The following is a 14,777-nucleotide window of genomic DNA, read 5'->3' on the forward strand; positions in this document are numbered from 1 at the left end:
GGTAGCTTCTAGTTTGATGATAGGTCAGTTGGTATTCAGGAATGACTTATATGTTGTTGTACACACATAACATGGTGAACTTTCCACTTCACACGTACAGTTTAATATCCGTTTGTTTAGCTTTTGAAGAAGGTATCTTAATTTAACTGAACTTGTAGAACTTGAGGTAATGCAGTAAATGGTATTGCAATGCAGCTATAGAACCTGCATCTCTAAGGTGACTTTGGTTAAAGCTGCACGTGAAGTCGGATGGAAGAGGTTGCTGTAATCATCACTTTGTATAATTTGCTGCATAGAAAACGAAAAGTTTTGATTATTTTGTGACTTGGCATTGCTGTTCTATATCCGTGCCAATTTCAATTTGATTCAATTGAGAAACTTATTTTTGTGATGAAAATTTACTTTTCAAACATTAAGACTGTTTTAAAGCTTATCAATATCGCTTGAATTATTCAATGAAAGTTCGCCATAAATGGTTTTTCGTGTTAATATGCTTTCCCCTTTCTTAAACATGACGTTATTTCTGAATATAAGTCATTTGTTTTAATAGTTTTACAGTCTAGACTTCATTTGACATTTTACACATTGCCACTGATTTTTAAACCACCGTCTCTATTTCACAAACTCTGGTACTTGTTGGCTTCTCAAATATAGACGAGCGTATCCATTTTTCGCAGAAACTGCACTAATAAAAAATTTGTTTGATGAGATCTCAACGTACATCATTTATCTTTCAAGTGTTTCCATCGTTTGAAGTTTAAAATAATGTGTAATTTTAGTTTTAAACTTTTTTCAGTCGTTAAGTGAACACGCCACATAAAGCTAACTCTAGTTGACAATTGTTGTTCCCCTGGTGTAACTAATTAAACTTTATTTTACAATTGTTGTTCCCGTGGTGTAACTAATTAAACTTTATTTTACAATTGTTGTTCCCGTGGTGTAACTAAGTAAACTTTATTTTACAATTGTTGTTCCCGTGGTGTAACTAATTAAACTTTATTTTGGAATTAGTAAGTGGTTTGCGGAAGGGTTGAGATTTCGGCACTAACTCTGTGATTAATTCCGAATTGAGATTTCCCAGAATTTTTATCTCATGATCACAGATTTTCGAAAATTAGTTAAATAACGAAAAGTATAGACAAATATTTAAAGTAGGCTTTATCTCATGATCACAGATTTTCGAAAATTAGTTAAATAACGAAAAGTATAGACAAATATTTAAAGTAGGCTTATCTTTTGCAAGCTTTTCTGTATTTTCAACCAACAATTTCACAATCGGAATTAAAAAAATAGTTGCTATGTAATGTAAATCCTAGGAAGCTAGGAAGCCGTCTTTAATCGAACACATACACTTTTAAGCACTCTCAGCACAAAGGAGACATCTTCGACTGAAAAAGCTTTACAAAAGCTGCGATCTGTGTTGATTTCTTTACTGATCTTATTTCCAATGTTTTCTTATTCTGTTTGCAAGATCAAATGGCGCTAGCTGAATGACTGGATTCCAATCTTGAATGTGAAAACGATAAAAAACGGCAAATTTTGCCGACTAGAAATTTCCTCCACTCTTTTTGTTTCGTAAGAACGAATGTGCTTTGAAGAAGCAGTTTGGAGAAAACTTCAGAGAAAACTATTGATTTACCAAAACAGTTTTTTGTAGATGTGAATATTTTTACATTAGTTTATGACAGATGCTCGATGGCACACTTGAATTTGGACACGAAAATTGGCTTCTTTGCCTTCTCCACTTCGTCTAAGTCTTCAAAATCCGGATATTAGCTTATATACAACAAAAATTAAATTCATTAAATTGTCATCCGTGTGTGTTTCAGGAAGCACTGGTTTGTGCGCGGATAGCAGCACGGTGGCCCCTTCATTCGGACAAGACGCCATTTCTGGTTGCCACCTTCGACTCGCTCTCACCGATTTCCTTAATAGCACTAGTTGCGACACCTTGCGGCAGTTGGTGGAGAACAAACAGCGCGAGTTGATTGCTGCTGCCACTCTAGTTTCTCGTTTTGGAGCTCCAAGTAACTCAACAGATTCAGGGGACTGGTTGTCTTTGAATGCAAGGTTAGTTGAACCAATTTGGGTGTTTGGTAATGTTTCTGTTGAAGGATTTTACCTAAATTTACACATAGTTTATCTCGCGTTTTCGGCTTAACTTAAGCCCTCATCAGGAATCTGAAAAAAAAATTCAGAAATACAATACATTTCAACTTTTTTGAAAGTAATTACTGTAGCTAACTGACTACTGAGTAACAACGAGACACGCGAAGCGATGAAAAACCAACATGGGTTGGGAAAATCATATTGGTTTAGGTTCTGTTTGTGTAAGTTAGATTTTCATGGGTCTAGTTCAGGTTTTGCTTATTGGAGACTAGTTTAAGTTTTATTTTAATTGGTTTCTGTTTGAATCTGGACAATTTTTTTAAGTTAATTTAAGCTTTACTTAAACTAACATAAGTTTTGATCCACGAGCTTTAGGTTTAAAGTGGGTTGATTTAGGTTTTACCTGAATGGATTAGGCGTTATTGGGTTGGTTCAGGCTTTACTAAGTTGCTGATATATTCTTATTCTGTGCTCTTTAGAAAATATTTCTTTTTCATCGCCTGTCGTTCTTTTTAAGCACAACGTTTCTATGTTTCTTGTCAGTGAATCTTTATCAGACGCCGGCAACAATCTATCCGACATCCCTGGACGCTGTGATGACATTCCAGCTCATGCTGAAATTGTGTTTCTCACTTCTTTGACTGGACGGATCCTTGGTTTCCCAATCATGGAAATTGTAGGAGTCAACGTGAGGTAAGATCATTCATCCTGAGGTAAGATCATTCATCGTGAGGTAAGATCATTCATCGATCTTTTTATTTTGCTTCCAAGATGCCTGGTCTTTATCTTTAAACGAGTTGTCTGTCGTGGCTCCTTCATTAATTAAAACCATGACCTTAATTAAATTGGAGAGTTAGATAAGTAAATTAAAAACTTTTTGTAGCTGGACACGCTCGACTTGGCAAATGAAGTGTGCAGGCGGTCAAGCGTGCAGCGTAAACGATCCGTCATTCGTTGAAAATTTCCCGGTGATGAGCAGCGTTAGCTTCGTCAATATTCCTGCCGTGCCACAAGCTGCTCCTACTTTGTAAGTTCCGAAACTTATCGCTTTTTTTGTGTTTTTTTTTTTTAACTTATGGCAACAGCTGTGACGAGAAAAAGCCTTTTCTAAAAAATTTCAAAAGTGGTATTTTCAACAACTAATCAAATGAAAACTGCAAAGTTTGGGTGATCATCGGGATTGTAATCTTTTCTAGCATTAGTTTTGCTGCTACGAATGCTAAATTATTCAAATTCGTGTTACATCTAGCAGGCTTAGCATCATCATCATAATCCATCGTCAGTTTGTTCCCCACTAGTGGGGGTGGCCGATTGTTTCCGCGCAGCAATTGTTTTAATCCCTTTTCTCCATTTCACTCTGTCCCTTGCATCTTCCTCCTTCAGTCCGACTTTTTTAAATTCATCCTTCACTTGTTGTTTCCACGTTCTTCTTGGACGACCGTGTTTCCTCTTCCCATCCACCTTTAGATCTAGTGCCTTTCTAAGAAAACTTCCTTCCTCCCATCCATTAGCATCCAGCAACTTATTGACTGGGAGCATGATTTTTAACATGAATATGTATTGCATAAATAATAGTCAAATTATTCTTAAACCAATGAAAAAAAATCCGCAAAAAAACTTTTTCGTCTATTTTTACATGATAAATTCCATTTTTGCCCATAAAAACTTGGGTGGGCTGGGTTTTATTTAAAAAAAAAAACGGGTTATTTACGACCCTGCGCTTTACCAAACTAAATTTTTAAGTAATTTCGGGTCGAGAACTGCAACTTTTTTCTGCAAAATCTTGTTATTTAACGGCACTATTTAAATGCAAAATTTGGCAACCTTTTGCTGGTCTCGAGGCGACATGTATGGCTTTTCAGGGCTAAGAAACGCGTGAAGTACTTTGTTGTGAGCAAATAACCAAGCCAAGATTCTGGCTCAAATGGGGTTGGAATTCTAAAGTATGACGTATTGTATATCTTTTTCCAAGCAACAGATATCGAGTGAGAAAAGCTGCTGTTTTTACATTTTTGATAGCTGGAAAGTCAAGATGGTTTCCCTTCTTGTTCTTTTTGTTGCTAATTGAAGTTTATTTACAGAGCCGAAATAAGAGACAATACAACCTGCGAGAAAGACGCTACCTGTTGGCCAGAGTTGCCTTTACTTCTCACCTCTGCTTATTACAATACATGGCCCTCAAGTATGGCTCAATTGGAAATAGAATACAATCTTGCTTGGACTTTGCTTCTCGTATTCTTCACTGCAGGTTTGAGAGAGAGTTCTTTGAGTTTGACTGTTTTTAATCTGCTAATTTGCACACATGACTGTGGTTCTAACCGTTTTTGTTTTTTTTTAAGATAAAATAAGCACTGATTTTGCTTTCGTAATAGTATCTTCAACTTCTTGATACAGAAATCCTTACGAGCGTTAATTTTTTCACAAACTGTTCCTTTGCGAGTTCTTTTGCCGTTCCTGCACTAATAACATGATGTTATCTTGATGTTTATTTTCTTAAAATGCTGTGACTTTGACAATAGATAATTTGACAATTACCCGTTTAAGTCCCTCGATTATGGCCGGCTGTGATCTAAGACAAACGTCGACAGAGACACAACTTGCCTTTCACTTTCAAATGTTTATGATTTCTTAAAAAGTTTGCTGACCTATGCGGCAACACCTAGTGGTGCCGTACTGATGAGCCCAGCCTCATGGGCGAAACACTTGTCTATCGCTGAGTTCTTGCTACACTCGGCTGCCGAGAAAAACAATATTTTATTTATCGTCTTTCTCAGGCGCCACCTTGTTGCCGCTCAACTGGAGAAAAATCGGCCGCTATGTGAAAGACAACGTTCCACTGTAATTGAAGACCATCGACTGTGACTTAGTGCTTCTTGTGCTGCTTTGCTTTCTGGAGTTGCTGATTATCTGTTTCGCTCTCAACCATTTTTTATTTATATTGAGACTTTAACAAAAAAGAGCTTTTCTTAGGGATTAAAATAAGTAATTTCATACAAACCAGTTTTGACTGTGTTCTTGTTCTGACGTCATGAATAATTGCAAATGCATTGCTGTACCAATATATACACTACAGCGTTGTTCTCATGTAAAATAGTTGCAAATGTAGCTCTTGAACTTTTGCTTAAAATATTGTTTTAGTAACAGTGATATTTAAACAGCTTGTCTGATACTAAAACAACTCTGTTAATTTTAAAAGTGTCACAATGTTTATAAAGATGCTCACTCAGAAGTGATTAGCCTAGCTACTAGCTGGGTTAATATAATAGACTTTATAATTTTCTATTTTTTTCCTTTCGTCCAAAAATATTTAACTGTTGGTGAACGATTTTCAAGATGAATTACAAATGCACAGATTAGCGCAGTGATAACCTATTAATTTCTATAGCTACTTTTGTTGTAAATTTTGTCATAATGCTACTTCTAGGTGGTTGATGAGGATTTAAAGCTTTCTTATCATTTATTTATGTTGGTGCGTAATGTAGAGCATTTGTAAGATGACTTTATGGGTTAGAATTAGTATCAGTTCCTGAATGCGAATGTTCTTTCAATCGATGATTTACTTTAGCTCAACCATAGCATCTGTTTGTTACGATGCCAATGTTAGGTTTTTCTTTTTATCATGTGTTCTGTAAGAGTGTAGCGTGCTGTATTGTGTAAAATACTGTGCTGGTACAATTCACACATTTATTTCATATTTTTGTACTAATGATAAATATGCTTTGTGATTTTGCTTTGTATGGTATTTTTATATTTCTTTAAATTACTTCGGCGAAAAAATATTTACTTGATGGCAAAATGCAGTTATAGCGATTTTTGGAAATTTAGGATCATTTTTCTTTTGATATTTTATAAGAAAATTGATCCTAAATTTTCAAAAATTGCTATAGCTGTATTTTGCCATCAAGTAACCACAATGTAGAAACGTTGGTAGTTTTTATCCGACAAATGTTTGATCCCGTTTTGCTCAGTTTGTTTCAACTTGGTATTTTATGCAAATAAAGTATTTTTGTACTAAATTAGCATCGTGATTCATTGTGTGAGTTACTCGTTAGCCAGCTTCTCTAGTGCCAGCGATGACATAAACAAAATATTCGATGCAAAAATGTTACTCTCTCAAATCGTATCGTTACTTTGTAAGCAACAAAAGGTGCAGCCTTAGGTGCACTCCTTAAGTGCAGCCATCCTCAGTTGACATAAGGGGTTGAAAGTTGACATAAGGCCCAGAAAGTTGAAGAAAGGGGCATTAGTTAAGAAGCTATTTTTGCTTGAATTGCGCAAACGCACTCTTTGATGGAATGTAGCAGTCGGAACAAAGCTTCAACCGATCATGACACAGTAGAACTCGCCGAAAGTAACACCTGAAGAAACCTTTGAAAAAGTGTCACTATCATCGATAGTTTAAATACGGGCCTTCGTAACACATGCCACAAAAGATAATTACCATTATAGCCGATTTGTACTGTATATTGAGTCACATTCAAAGCAATTTGTGATGAATCCGATGGCACCCGTTGAGGATTCCCTTGCTTATTTGACACAGATATATTCGTATTTAGGCTACATATTCTGCCTTCGGAGTTGTTTAAAACCATTCCCAGCCCTGTTATGAACAAGTTGCAAAATTGAAGTCATGTTGTAGAGTTGAAGTCGTCAAGGCATTAGAGCTACAGAGTTAGTTTTCAAGAAAGCCAAAGTTGGTTGCATGTTTTTTGTTTCGACTCTGCTGTCTTGATTGGAATATATTTGCGATGAGAACCGACACTAGGAAGCGGTGTGGCAACGATTTAAATTCTAAGTGTTTGTCGACGTTGAGATAATGCGCTATGACATAAGAGACGGTAGAGCAACGTATTGCGACATCATTAAATTGTTGTCAAACAATGCATAGATTTCCGTGCATGAGCGTTTGTGTGACGCGACCGCTGCTAAAGAAACTTATTCTTTCACCATCACAAATTGGCGCAGTTTCCTCGAACTACACAGAAAAAGCTACTGGAGAGCAGCCAGTCTTTCGACTTGTCGTGTGGAGCAGTCAGAGTCGGTCACACTCGGAATAATAACGATGATATAAGTCGTTTTTTCGTTATGCAACTCAACCTTAGAAAAGATAGGCTTCTATTTTTTACATTATTTTAATGACTTTAATATGTAAAGAATATGCTACAATGAAAATAAAATGCTATCTAGATTTCATGTTTCTGTAATTTATAAAAATATATTAAAAAGCATGCTTTTGTTACACTGTAAAGACCGGAGATAGGAGGACCTACTGCACTGAGGAGACCGGAAGGTCGAAACGGTAGGTATAGATATCTCCTATAACTATAGCAAAGTGAAAATAATGAGGTTATCCGTGTGGAGATCCTCTTCAGTTGTTCTAAGCCTATTGACAAGAATCTTTCTTTTTCTTTTCATATTGATGCTCTATCTTCAAAACTCTACAAATCTGTTGGTATACTCTCTGAATTGAAACATTGTTAATCAACCAAAGCTATGCATGCTTCAGCTGTACCAATTCCTACCTTATATTCGAATTGACAATTTGGGGGCCGTCGTACAAAATACATATAGGAAAGCTTCGTGCTTTGCAAAATAAGGCAGTCAATGCTGCTGCGAAAGGCAAATGGGCTGACCATGTCACACCGTTTTATAAACAACTCGATATCCTAAATTTAAAAGAACTGTACAACTTTGAAATTGCTAAATTTATGCACCAGTTTAGTTTTAATTCATTACCCGGCACTTTTCAAAACTACTTTAAAAAATCATTAGTTAATGCAACGAAATTAATAACCTGATTACGGTACTCGAAACTCGACTAACCTAGATTGCTATTGTTATCGATACACAACCACTAAACTGCAACGCTCTATCAAATTAGTCTGGCGCAAAAATTGAAATAATATACCAGTTGAAATTCGCAAATCCTCCACAACTTTTAAAAGAATGTATAAAAAGAAAATTATTGACACATATTAGGCAAATGCTAAATTACTAATCACACTTGCAATTATAACATAGGCTAAGTTGGCTTACCTAAATTTTTAGTTTCTTATCATCTTTGACAGCTTCGCTGTTATTTATTAATTTTATTTGCTTGTCTCAATTAGCCAATTGTACAGTAATTATTATTGATGAGTTTAAGGGCGGTTGCTTGACTTGAAGACCTTGAATGGTCACTTCGCAGCCTCCTGTTGCTGTAATGCTATTATCATTTTCTTATCTTTTTTAATTTCAATCTTTTCAACAGTCTTACTGTATATTGTGTTTTGATTTATCGCGGCCTACATATTTTTTTTGCAGCAGTCAATAAACATCTCTCTTATCTTATTGAAAATAGTTTAACAATGAGGTAATTTCTATCATACAACAACTGTCTGTTTGTCTCGTAATTTGATTTCTTGATTGGACTGCATTTAATCAAATTTTTAAAGCCTAGCCTAAGGCAATTTATCTCTTACGTGCAGAACCTGCGTAGGCCTAGGCATAATCTGTAAAAAAGCAATCGCATAACCAGAATTGTAGCCTATCCAGCAGACAGTATCATTGCTTGTACAAGGAAAACATCACCACTTTGCAAAAAAATCAAATTTTTGTGTTAAATGTAATAATGCAACAAAACAATTCAAGAGTTCAGTAGCCTAAGCCAAGCACTTGGTAAGCCATAGCTACTTTTTATCACAACTCGTTGGAGAATTGCCTGCAGAAGATGAAACAACGTCAAATAGGATCAGGAGTTACAATCTTATTGATCTTGCTGTTTAGACTCCCATTTGGAGTGTCAGGTGAGTATTGATGAATGTGGTGTGCATAGATTACTGCGAGCTGAAACTAACCACTTCGCTCGTAGCGTATACACTTAGCTTTAAGCTACATCCCTATCAGCCATTGTTGCAGAATTAGGTGGTCGTGTTTAACTATATTGATCGATGCGTATACCCTAGAATTAGATCTTTTCATGCACGTCTTAAACCATTATGGTTTTGCCACCTTTTCCTTTTGTTGGTTTTGTTACTGTATTTATTTTTCACAATATCATTTCTTCTGCATTCTGACAAAGAAAAATAAATTCAATCGAATTAGTGGACCAATTTATGTAGAAATTAGCTTACTGCGAAAGCCTCTGTACATTCACTTCAAGTTATTGAACTAGAAATAAAAACAATTACCATCATTTAAACATTTGTTTTTTGTGTGAATCATCGGCTTTGTATTTTTCAGAAGCTTTGCCAAAAAATTCCCCACACTGTACAGGACCAATAGTATTGGACAAACCATCAGGAACTTTTACTTCTCCAACGGTCTCAAACGGCTACGTCAATAACTTAAACTGTGTTTGGAGACATGTTGCTGGGGATGGGGAAAGAATCGACCTCTCATTTGAACCGTGGGATTTGGAAGAAGGCTTTGATTTTGTTGAAGTAGGCTAAGTTATTTTTTACTCTGATGCTCTAAAGCAACATATAGCCCACTTACCTGCGATTAAAATAACACCACATAGAAACGCACATTCCTAGCTTACGTATAATTAATAGTGTCTACAACAGTGTCAAGAAACAGAAGCCTAATCCAAAGTGTTGGTCTTAATTGCTTGAAAGCAGATTCCTTAAGGAATTGACCGTTTTGGCCATAAGTGGCTGCTATTTTAAACATCGCTGGTATGACCTGACCTGTATTCGAACTCAAGTCTCTCAAAGGTAATTGCCCACTTAGCTGTAATTTTTATCTTTTCTGTGTGTGCTAGAATTAAACTAACCATAAGCTACATTTGTGCAATAGACTAAGCTGCTTAATTTAGGTGTTTCAAAATGGGATTCCTCTGGGAATGCTCGAAGGACACAGCACATTCGAAAGGAGGTATGTTGTCACTGGCACCATGGAAGTTCGGTTCACAACAGATGGAAGTGTAGTACGACGAGGATTTACCGCAAAATATGCTAAAGGTAGGTATTGCTCTAGCGGTAACATGGGCAAAGCGAAACAGGAATATAGGCTCCTCTATTTAAAAAAGGACCTACAAATATCGTGTTTGTTTTCAAATGCTACATTTTTAAAATTATTATCACATGACACGACTTATCCTACTTGCATCTTATTGATTTCTATAGCCTACCTTGAAGGACTATAAAAGCACAAGAACTCACACAGCATGCGTACCCTAATAGTTGATTAACAAAATTGTTGTTGTTTCAGCTAACTGTGGAAGTAGCGTTCTATTCACCAATTACAATGGAGACAATTATGTTCCAAAACCATTGACATCTCCTGGTTGGCCTGGACCTTATAGTAATAATTTAAACTGTTTCTTCACCGTCGAAGTCCCGTATGGAAGTCAAGTACAACTTAGCATAGCTACAGTAGACACCGAACGGTGCTGTGATTACTTGGAAGTAAGAATTGCTTATGCATATAATAGCACTACAATTATAAGCCCTTTTTATCATGTTATGCCATATCCTATTAGTGACTTACAGAATATGTCTTTTATTTGTCCTACATTATCGGTCATGAACAAATCTATACCTCGTCTTCGAAAATGATGTTTTTGCATTATTCCTTTTTGCATTGTTCCTTTGTAGTTGGTTGGTTCCTGACTTGCAGTTGCGTAATGCATGTAGCTGTAGTAGCGTAATGCATGTAGCTGTAGGCTATGTCTATGTGACACATTCTAGAACACAATAATTAATGTTACATTTGTTTTGACATTGCAAGACAAAAACTTTTTAGAATATAATACATAGAATCAACATTACATCAAACTAACAGATACACCTTAACCCAGTTAGACTTTTTTTTAATTGAAAGCACTTTTGATATTCTCGTTAGTTAGGAGTGTTTAAAGTTCTTGTAGCCTAATGGTTGTCTATATCTTCGTTTTCGCTGTTTTAAAGATTTCTGAAGATGATGTGGATGGTATAAAGCTGCGTGGAGTAACGAATTATCTTCATATCAGCGTTTCAAATCGCGTGCAACTTCGTTTCTTCAGCGATCATAGCGTTGTTCAAAATGGATTTAACGCTTCATACAGACAAGGTAATTGCCTAATCCAAGGGTATCCAAAAATTTACCCAGGCGGGCCAGATTTGGTAATGCGAAAGTGTTCGCGGGCCAACAGCCCTTGACAATCTTGCTTTAAGTTAAAGAGAATGCATAATTATATAGCAATATTGTATTATACGTCCAAGCAATTTTCATTTAGCCAAACTATGCGGAAGTTGTTGCATTGGTGGGCCGTGAGGTATTCTTCTTGAAGCTTGGTTATTGGGCACTCAAATTTGTGGACTGATTTGGAGCGTTGGATTTTGGGCAGTTTGGTTTAATTGTCATCCCCGACCCGGCAACGAGTCACTGAAAGCGGAGCACCCACAAGGGAGTATGGGAGGGCTTCCCGAGAAATTTTTGAAAAAATATCTTAAAATCGCGCATTCTGAGACTACTTTCAGCCTTAATCAACAATAAAATTTTTGTCAAATGATGCTATAACAGAGCGTGAAATTTTCATTTAAAATATTTTGGGAAGTGGGGAGGGAATTGATCAAGGTTTATCGTTCAGGGTTCAAACAAAAAGAAGTAAATAGCAGTAAGTCTTTTACACTGGCGACAAAATCTTGAAAGCGATCGTTGAATTTGCTGGCAAGAAATTCGAAAATGAATGTACGTCGACTCTTATCACTCATTAATAGTTGATTTCGCAAATTACGCAAAAATGATTCTAATTTTTTCTCGCCTCACATTTTTCTTGTCTGTGAGAAAATACTGTCTGGATGAATTTTCTAAAAAAGGCAAGTTGAATTAGTATGATTTCTTTGTGTCTGCGTGCCAAAAATAACACCTTGTACAACGATAAGCACGACTGTGCAAAAACGTCTCGCGAGCCGAATTTGGCCCATAGGCCGGACTTTGGACACCCCTGGCCATATCTATGCAACTAGCTTACAAAACTTGATGCTGCAAAATGAAAGTGGGCTATAGTCTTCCGTCAGTTATTTTTGACTTTCAAAAATATTTAGGGTTTATCCTGGTACGCTTGACAAATATGCCGGAACCTTTTGTAATCATTTGTTTGAAACTGTCTGTGACAGCAGGATTGGCTGAAATGATTGTTTACAAAGCTATAAGGTTTTCAAAAAAGTTAGTTGAATTGTAGTCTTTGTCGAATAACTTTAGTGATATAATTAGGTAGGCCATGGCCACCTGGAGATGTGGCCTGATTTGTCACATTTTGCAGATTTTGATTACAGCTACTGCTAGTGCTTGACTGACATTTTTTGAGATGTTTTTACTTTTTGCGGTTTTCTAATGACATAAAACTTTTTTGTTGCCTTGGGGAAGCAGTAGCAAATGAGAAAAAGTAAGTTAAAAACGCAAAATCAGACTGTTATTGAAAATTAACAGTCTGACTAAAATCTTCGAAATCAAATTTTCTTTGTTTTTCAACATGTGAGAATGTTAAAACCTATTGTGGCGTCTGGAGAATAGAATAAAGAAAGCGTAAAAATCTAATTTTTAGAAAAATTTATTTAAACGTTCGCCCAAAGTTAGAAAAACCGGGAAATTTCTGCAAAATGTGACAAATCAGGCCGTATCTTTAGGTGGCCTTGGGTAGGCTAATATGAACTGACTATGCTTACGCTACATGTAAACATTTTAGATTTGGAGACTTATTTGTTTATAACTTGTTCTCTTTTACAACATTTACTTTGACAAAACTTTGGGACCTCTCAAGAGTTTCATAGATTCGCTACTGGTAACAATTAGGCCCAGTTAAGTATTCTCTATCAAGGATGAGAATGATAACAAATTTATTGCCTAGATTTATATTTGTTGCAGATACACAATGTCCTCCTGGAAAGTGGACACCTTTCTTCAACCGAGATTCACCTGGTGGAGGAGCAGATGCTGAATCACTAGAATCATTGCATAGAGAGTTTCCAGGCCAGATATGCGATAGACCAAGCCGGATAGATGCAAGGCTGGACAATTTTCTAGACTACAGAAGCGCACATAGATTGGTCAAAATTGGTCCATCTTTTGGTCTAACTTGCGATCACAGTCGTCAAGGAAGCAGAGGAAGATGTCCAGATTTTCAAGTCCGATTTTGTTGTCCTCCAAGTAAGCTGCAGCGAGCGAGGCGGCAAAATGATATAACTCTTGTAGTGCGGTCGATTGTAATTGAACAACTAGATTTTCAATGGAATTTCGTTTTGAAAATGATGACATTACAAAGTTTGTACCTTACAAAGAAAAGATAGTCTAGAAAAAATCAATGTGTCACATGCTCTGCTGTTTTATCTTTCTCTGAGTATAATTCATTAGCTTCCTTTATCGAAAATGGGGTGATGTTTTTACTTATCCACACGTGGCAGTAGAAACCCACAATACGCCATATTTTTTCTTTAGAAAAAAGCAATTACTATTTGACCTATGCTCATTATACTATGCAGTATTTACTGTAGGCTACAGTATATCACTACTACTATAATTGTTTTCTTTGAGCTAAGCTAACGTTAATGAGGCGCTGATAATTAAGCACGTAAATTTTGCAATAGATCTGCAAAGGGAATTTATCATCATACATGTAGTGTTCTATGTTGGGGCAGGTGTAGTATGATTACAATTTCAAAATGTAAGGCATTTGCTTTAGCTTCAAAAAACTTTCTTTACTGCATTTGCTACTTCGAAAAAGCCAGTTTCTGAGATGCGCCAGATAAGCATTTGATCCCAACAGGTAGGCTAAAAATCTATCACGACTCAAATTCCATCGGTTATAGCCTACGGCCTTGCCCTAAGTTTTTTAAAACTATTTTACTAATAGTAGTTGGATGTTAGACGTATGATCACTAGCGTTGGCTGAGGGGCCCAGGAAGTGCTTTTGGACCCGGTCCCGTAGCCTTTCCTAGAGGTTCCGGAGTTAAAAAAACTACACCGTATTCTTTGGATATTGAGCGTTTTGCTTAAAAGTGTCTTAATTTTGAGCCCAATAATTTCATTGATACTGGGCCCAAATTCTCCTCTCAACCGCGGTCTCAGCGAATGATATAGATTATAGACTATTTGGTTCATTATTAACTAACTTATAACTTATTCATTTAATTTTAGAGCCAAGGTGTGGTGGACGTCATGGATGGACGCGATTTTACGATCGCGACAATCCAAGTGGAGATGGAGATCATGAGGGTTTGGTCACTTTGAGATCTGAAAACGTTGGGGAGATTTGCTCAAGTCCATCGAGTATAGATGTGCGTACCACAGATGGAAAGGGCTACAGACGATCTGGGATGAATGTACGATACAGTCATCTGTGGGGATTTGATTGCCTCAATGCGGAGCAAGTTGGCGAAGCGTGTCCTGATTTTCAAATACGATTTTGCTGTCCAATGGCAAAGTGATGATGCGGTTGAGATTAATATTCAATATGAAAACACTTCCATGTCCAGCAAACTACTCGACGAATCTGGCCGGTATCTATTCTCATAGTCGTAGGAGTTGGGGGTGAAAAGGGAGGGGACGGTCGCACCCCCGCTACAAAAAAAACATCGCGAATCTTGGCAGAAATGTCTAGTTATTTGAGAAAATTGTAAAAAACCGTAAATTGCTCCGTTAGTAAAAATGTATATGCACAGAAAAAAAATTGGACAAATTTTATTTGCACCCCCAAAATGTTTCAT

At 36.6% G+C, this 14,777-nt stretch overlaps 2 protein-coding genes across 2 annotated transcripts in view; both read left to right on the forward strand.

Moving 5' to 3' along the window:
- The window catches only part of LOC145783336 (tectonic-2-like), a 59,461-nt gene extending 53,400 nt beyond the window's left edge, over nucleotides 1-6,061 (forward strand). Inside the window, exons 13-17 of the mRNA XM_082595190.1 lie at nucleotides 1,830-2,070; nucleotides 2,653-2,802; nucleotides 2,993-3,136; nucleotides 4,191-4,357; nucleotides 4,884-6,061. Of these exons, the coding sequence (XP_082451316.1) occupies nucleotides 1,830-2,070; nucleotides 2,653-2,802; nucleotides 2,993-3,136; nucleotides 4,191-4,357; nucleotides 4,884-4,951 (770 nt within the window). The 3' untranslated portion in view covers nucleotides 4,952-6,061. The remainder of the gene's footprint in view (nucleotides 1-1,829; nucleotides 2,071-2,652; nucleotides 2,803-2,992; nucleotides 3,137-4,190; nucleotides 4,358-4,883) is intronic.
- Nucleotides 6,062-8,749: 2,688 nt separating this feature from the next.
- Nucleotides 8,750-14,761, forward strand: LOC145783356 (scavenger receptor cysteine-rich domain-containing protein DMBT1-like). Its single transcript, XM_082595209.1, has 7 exons — nucleotides 8,750-8,894; nucleotides 9,331-9,530; nucleotides 9,908-10,052; nucleotides 10,303-10,499; nucleotides 11,001-11,142; nucleotides 12,940-13,221; nucleotides 14,209-14,761. Exons 1-7 carry the CDS (start codon nucleotides 8,819-8,821, stop codon nucleotides 14,496-14,498), a joined length of 1,332 nt encoding a protein of 443 aa, XP_082451335.1. The 5' UTR covers nucleotides 8,750-8,818; the 3' UTR covers nucleotides 14,499-14,761.
- Nucleotides 14,762-14,777: the final 16 nt, after the last annotated feature.

Source organism: Aplidium turbinatum, chromosome 1 (assembly GCF_918807975.1).
Source record: "Aplidium turbinatum chromosome 1, kaAplTurb1.1, whole genome shotgun sequence".
In the NCBI taxonomy this organism is placed as follows: Eukaryota; Metazoa; Chordata; class Ascidiacea; order Aplousobranchia; family Polyclinidae; genus Aplidium; species Aplidium turbinatum.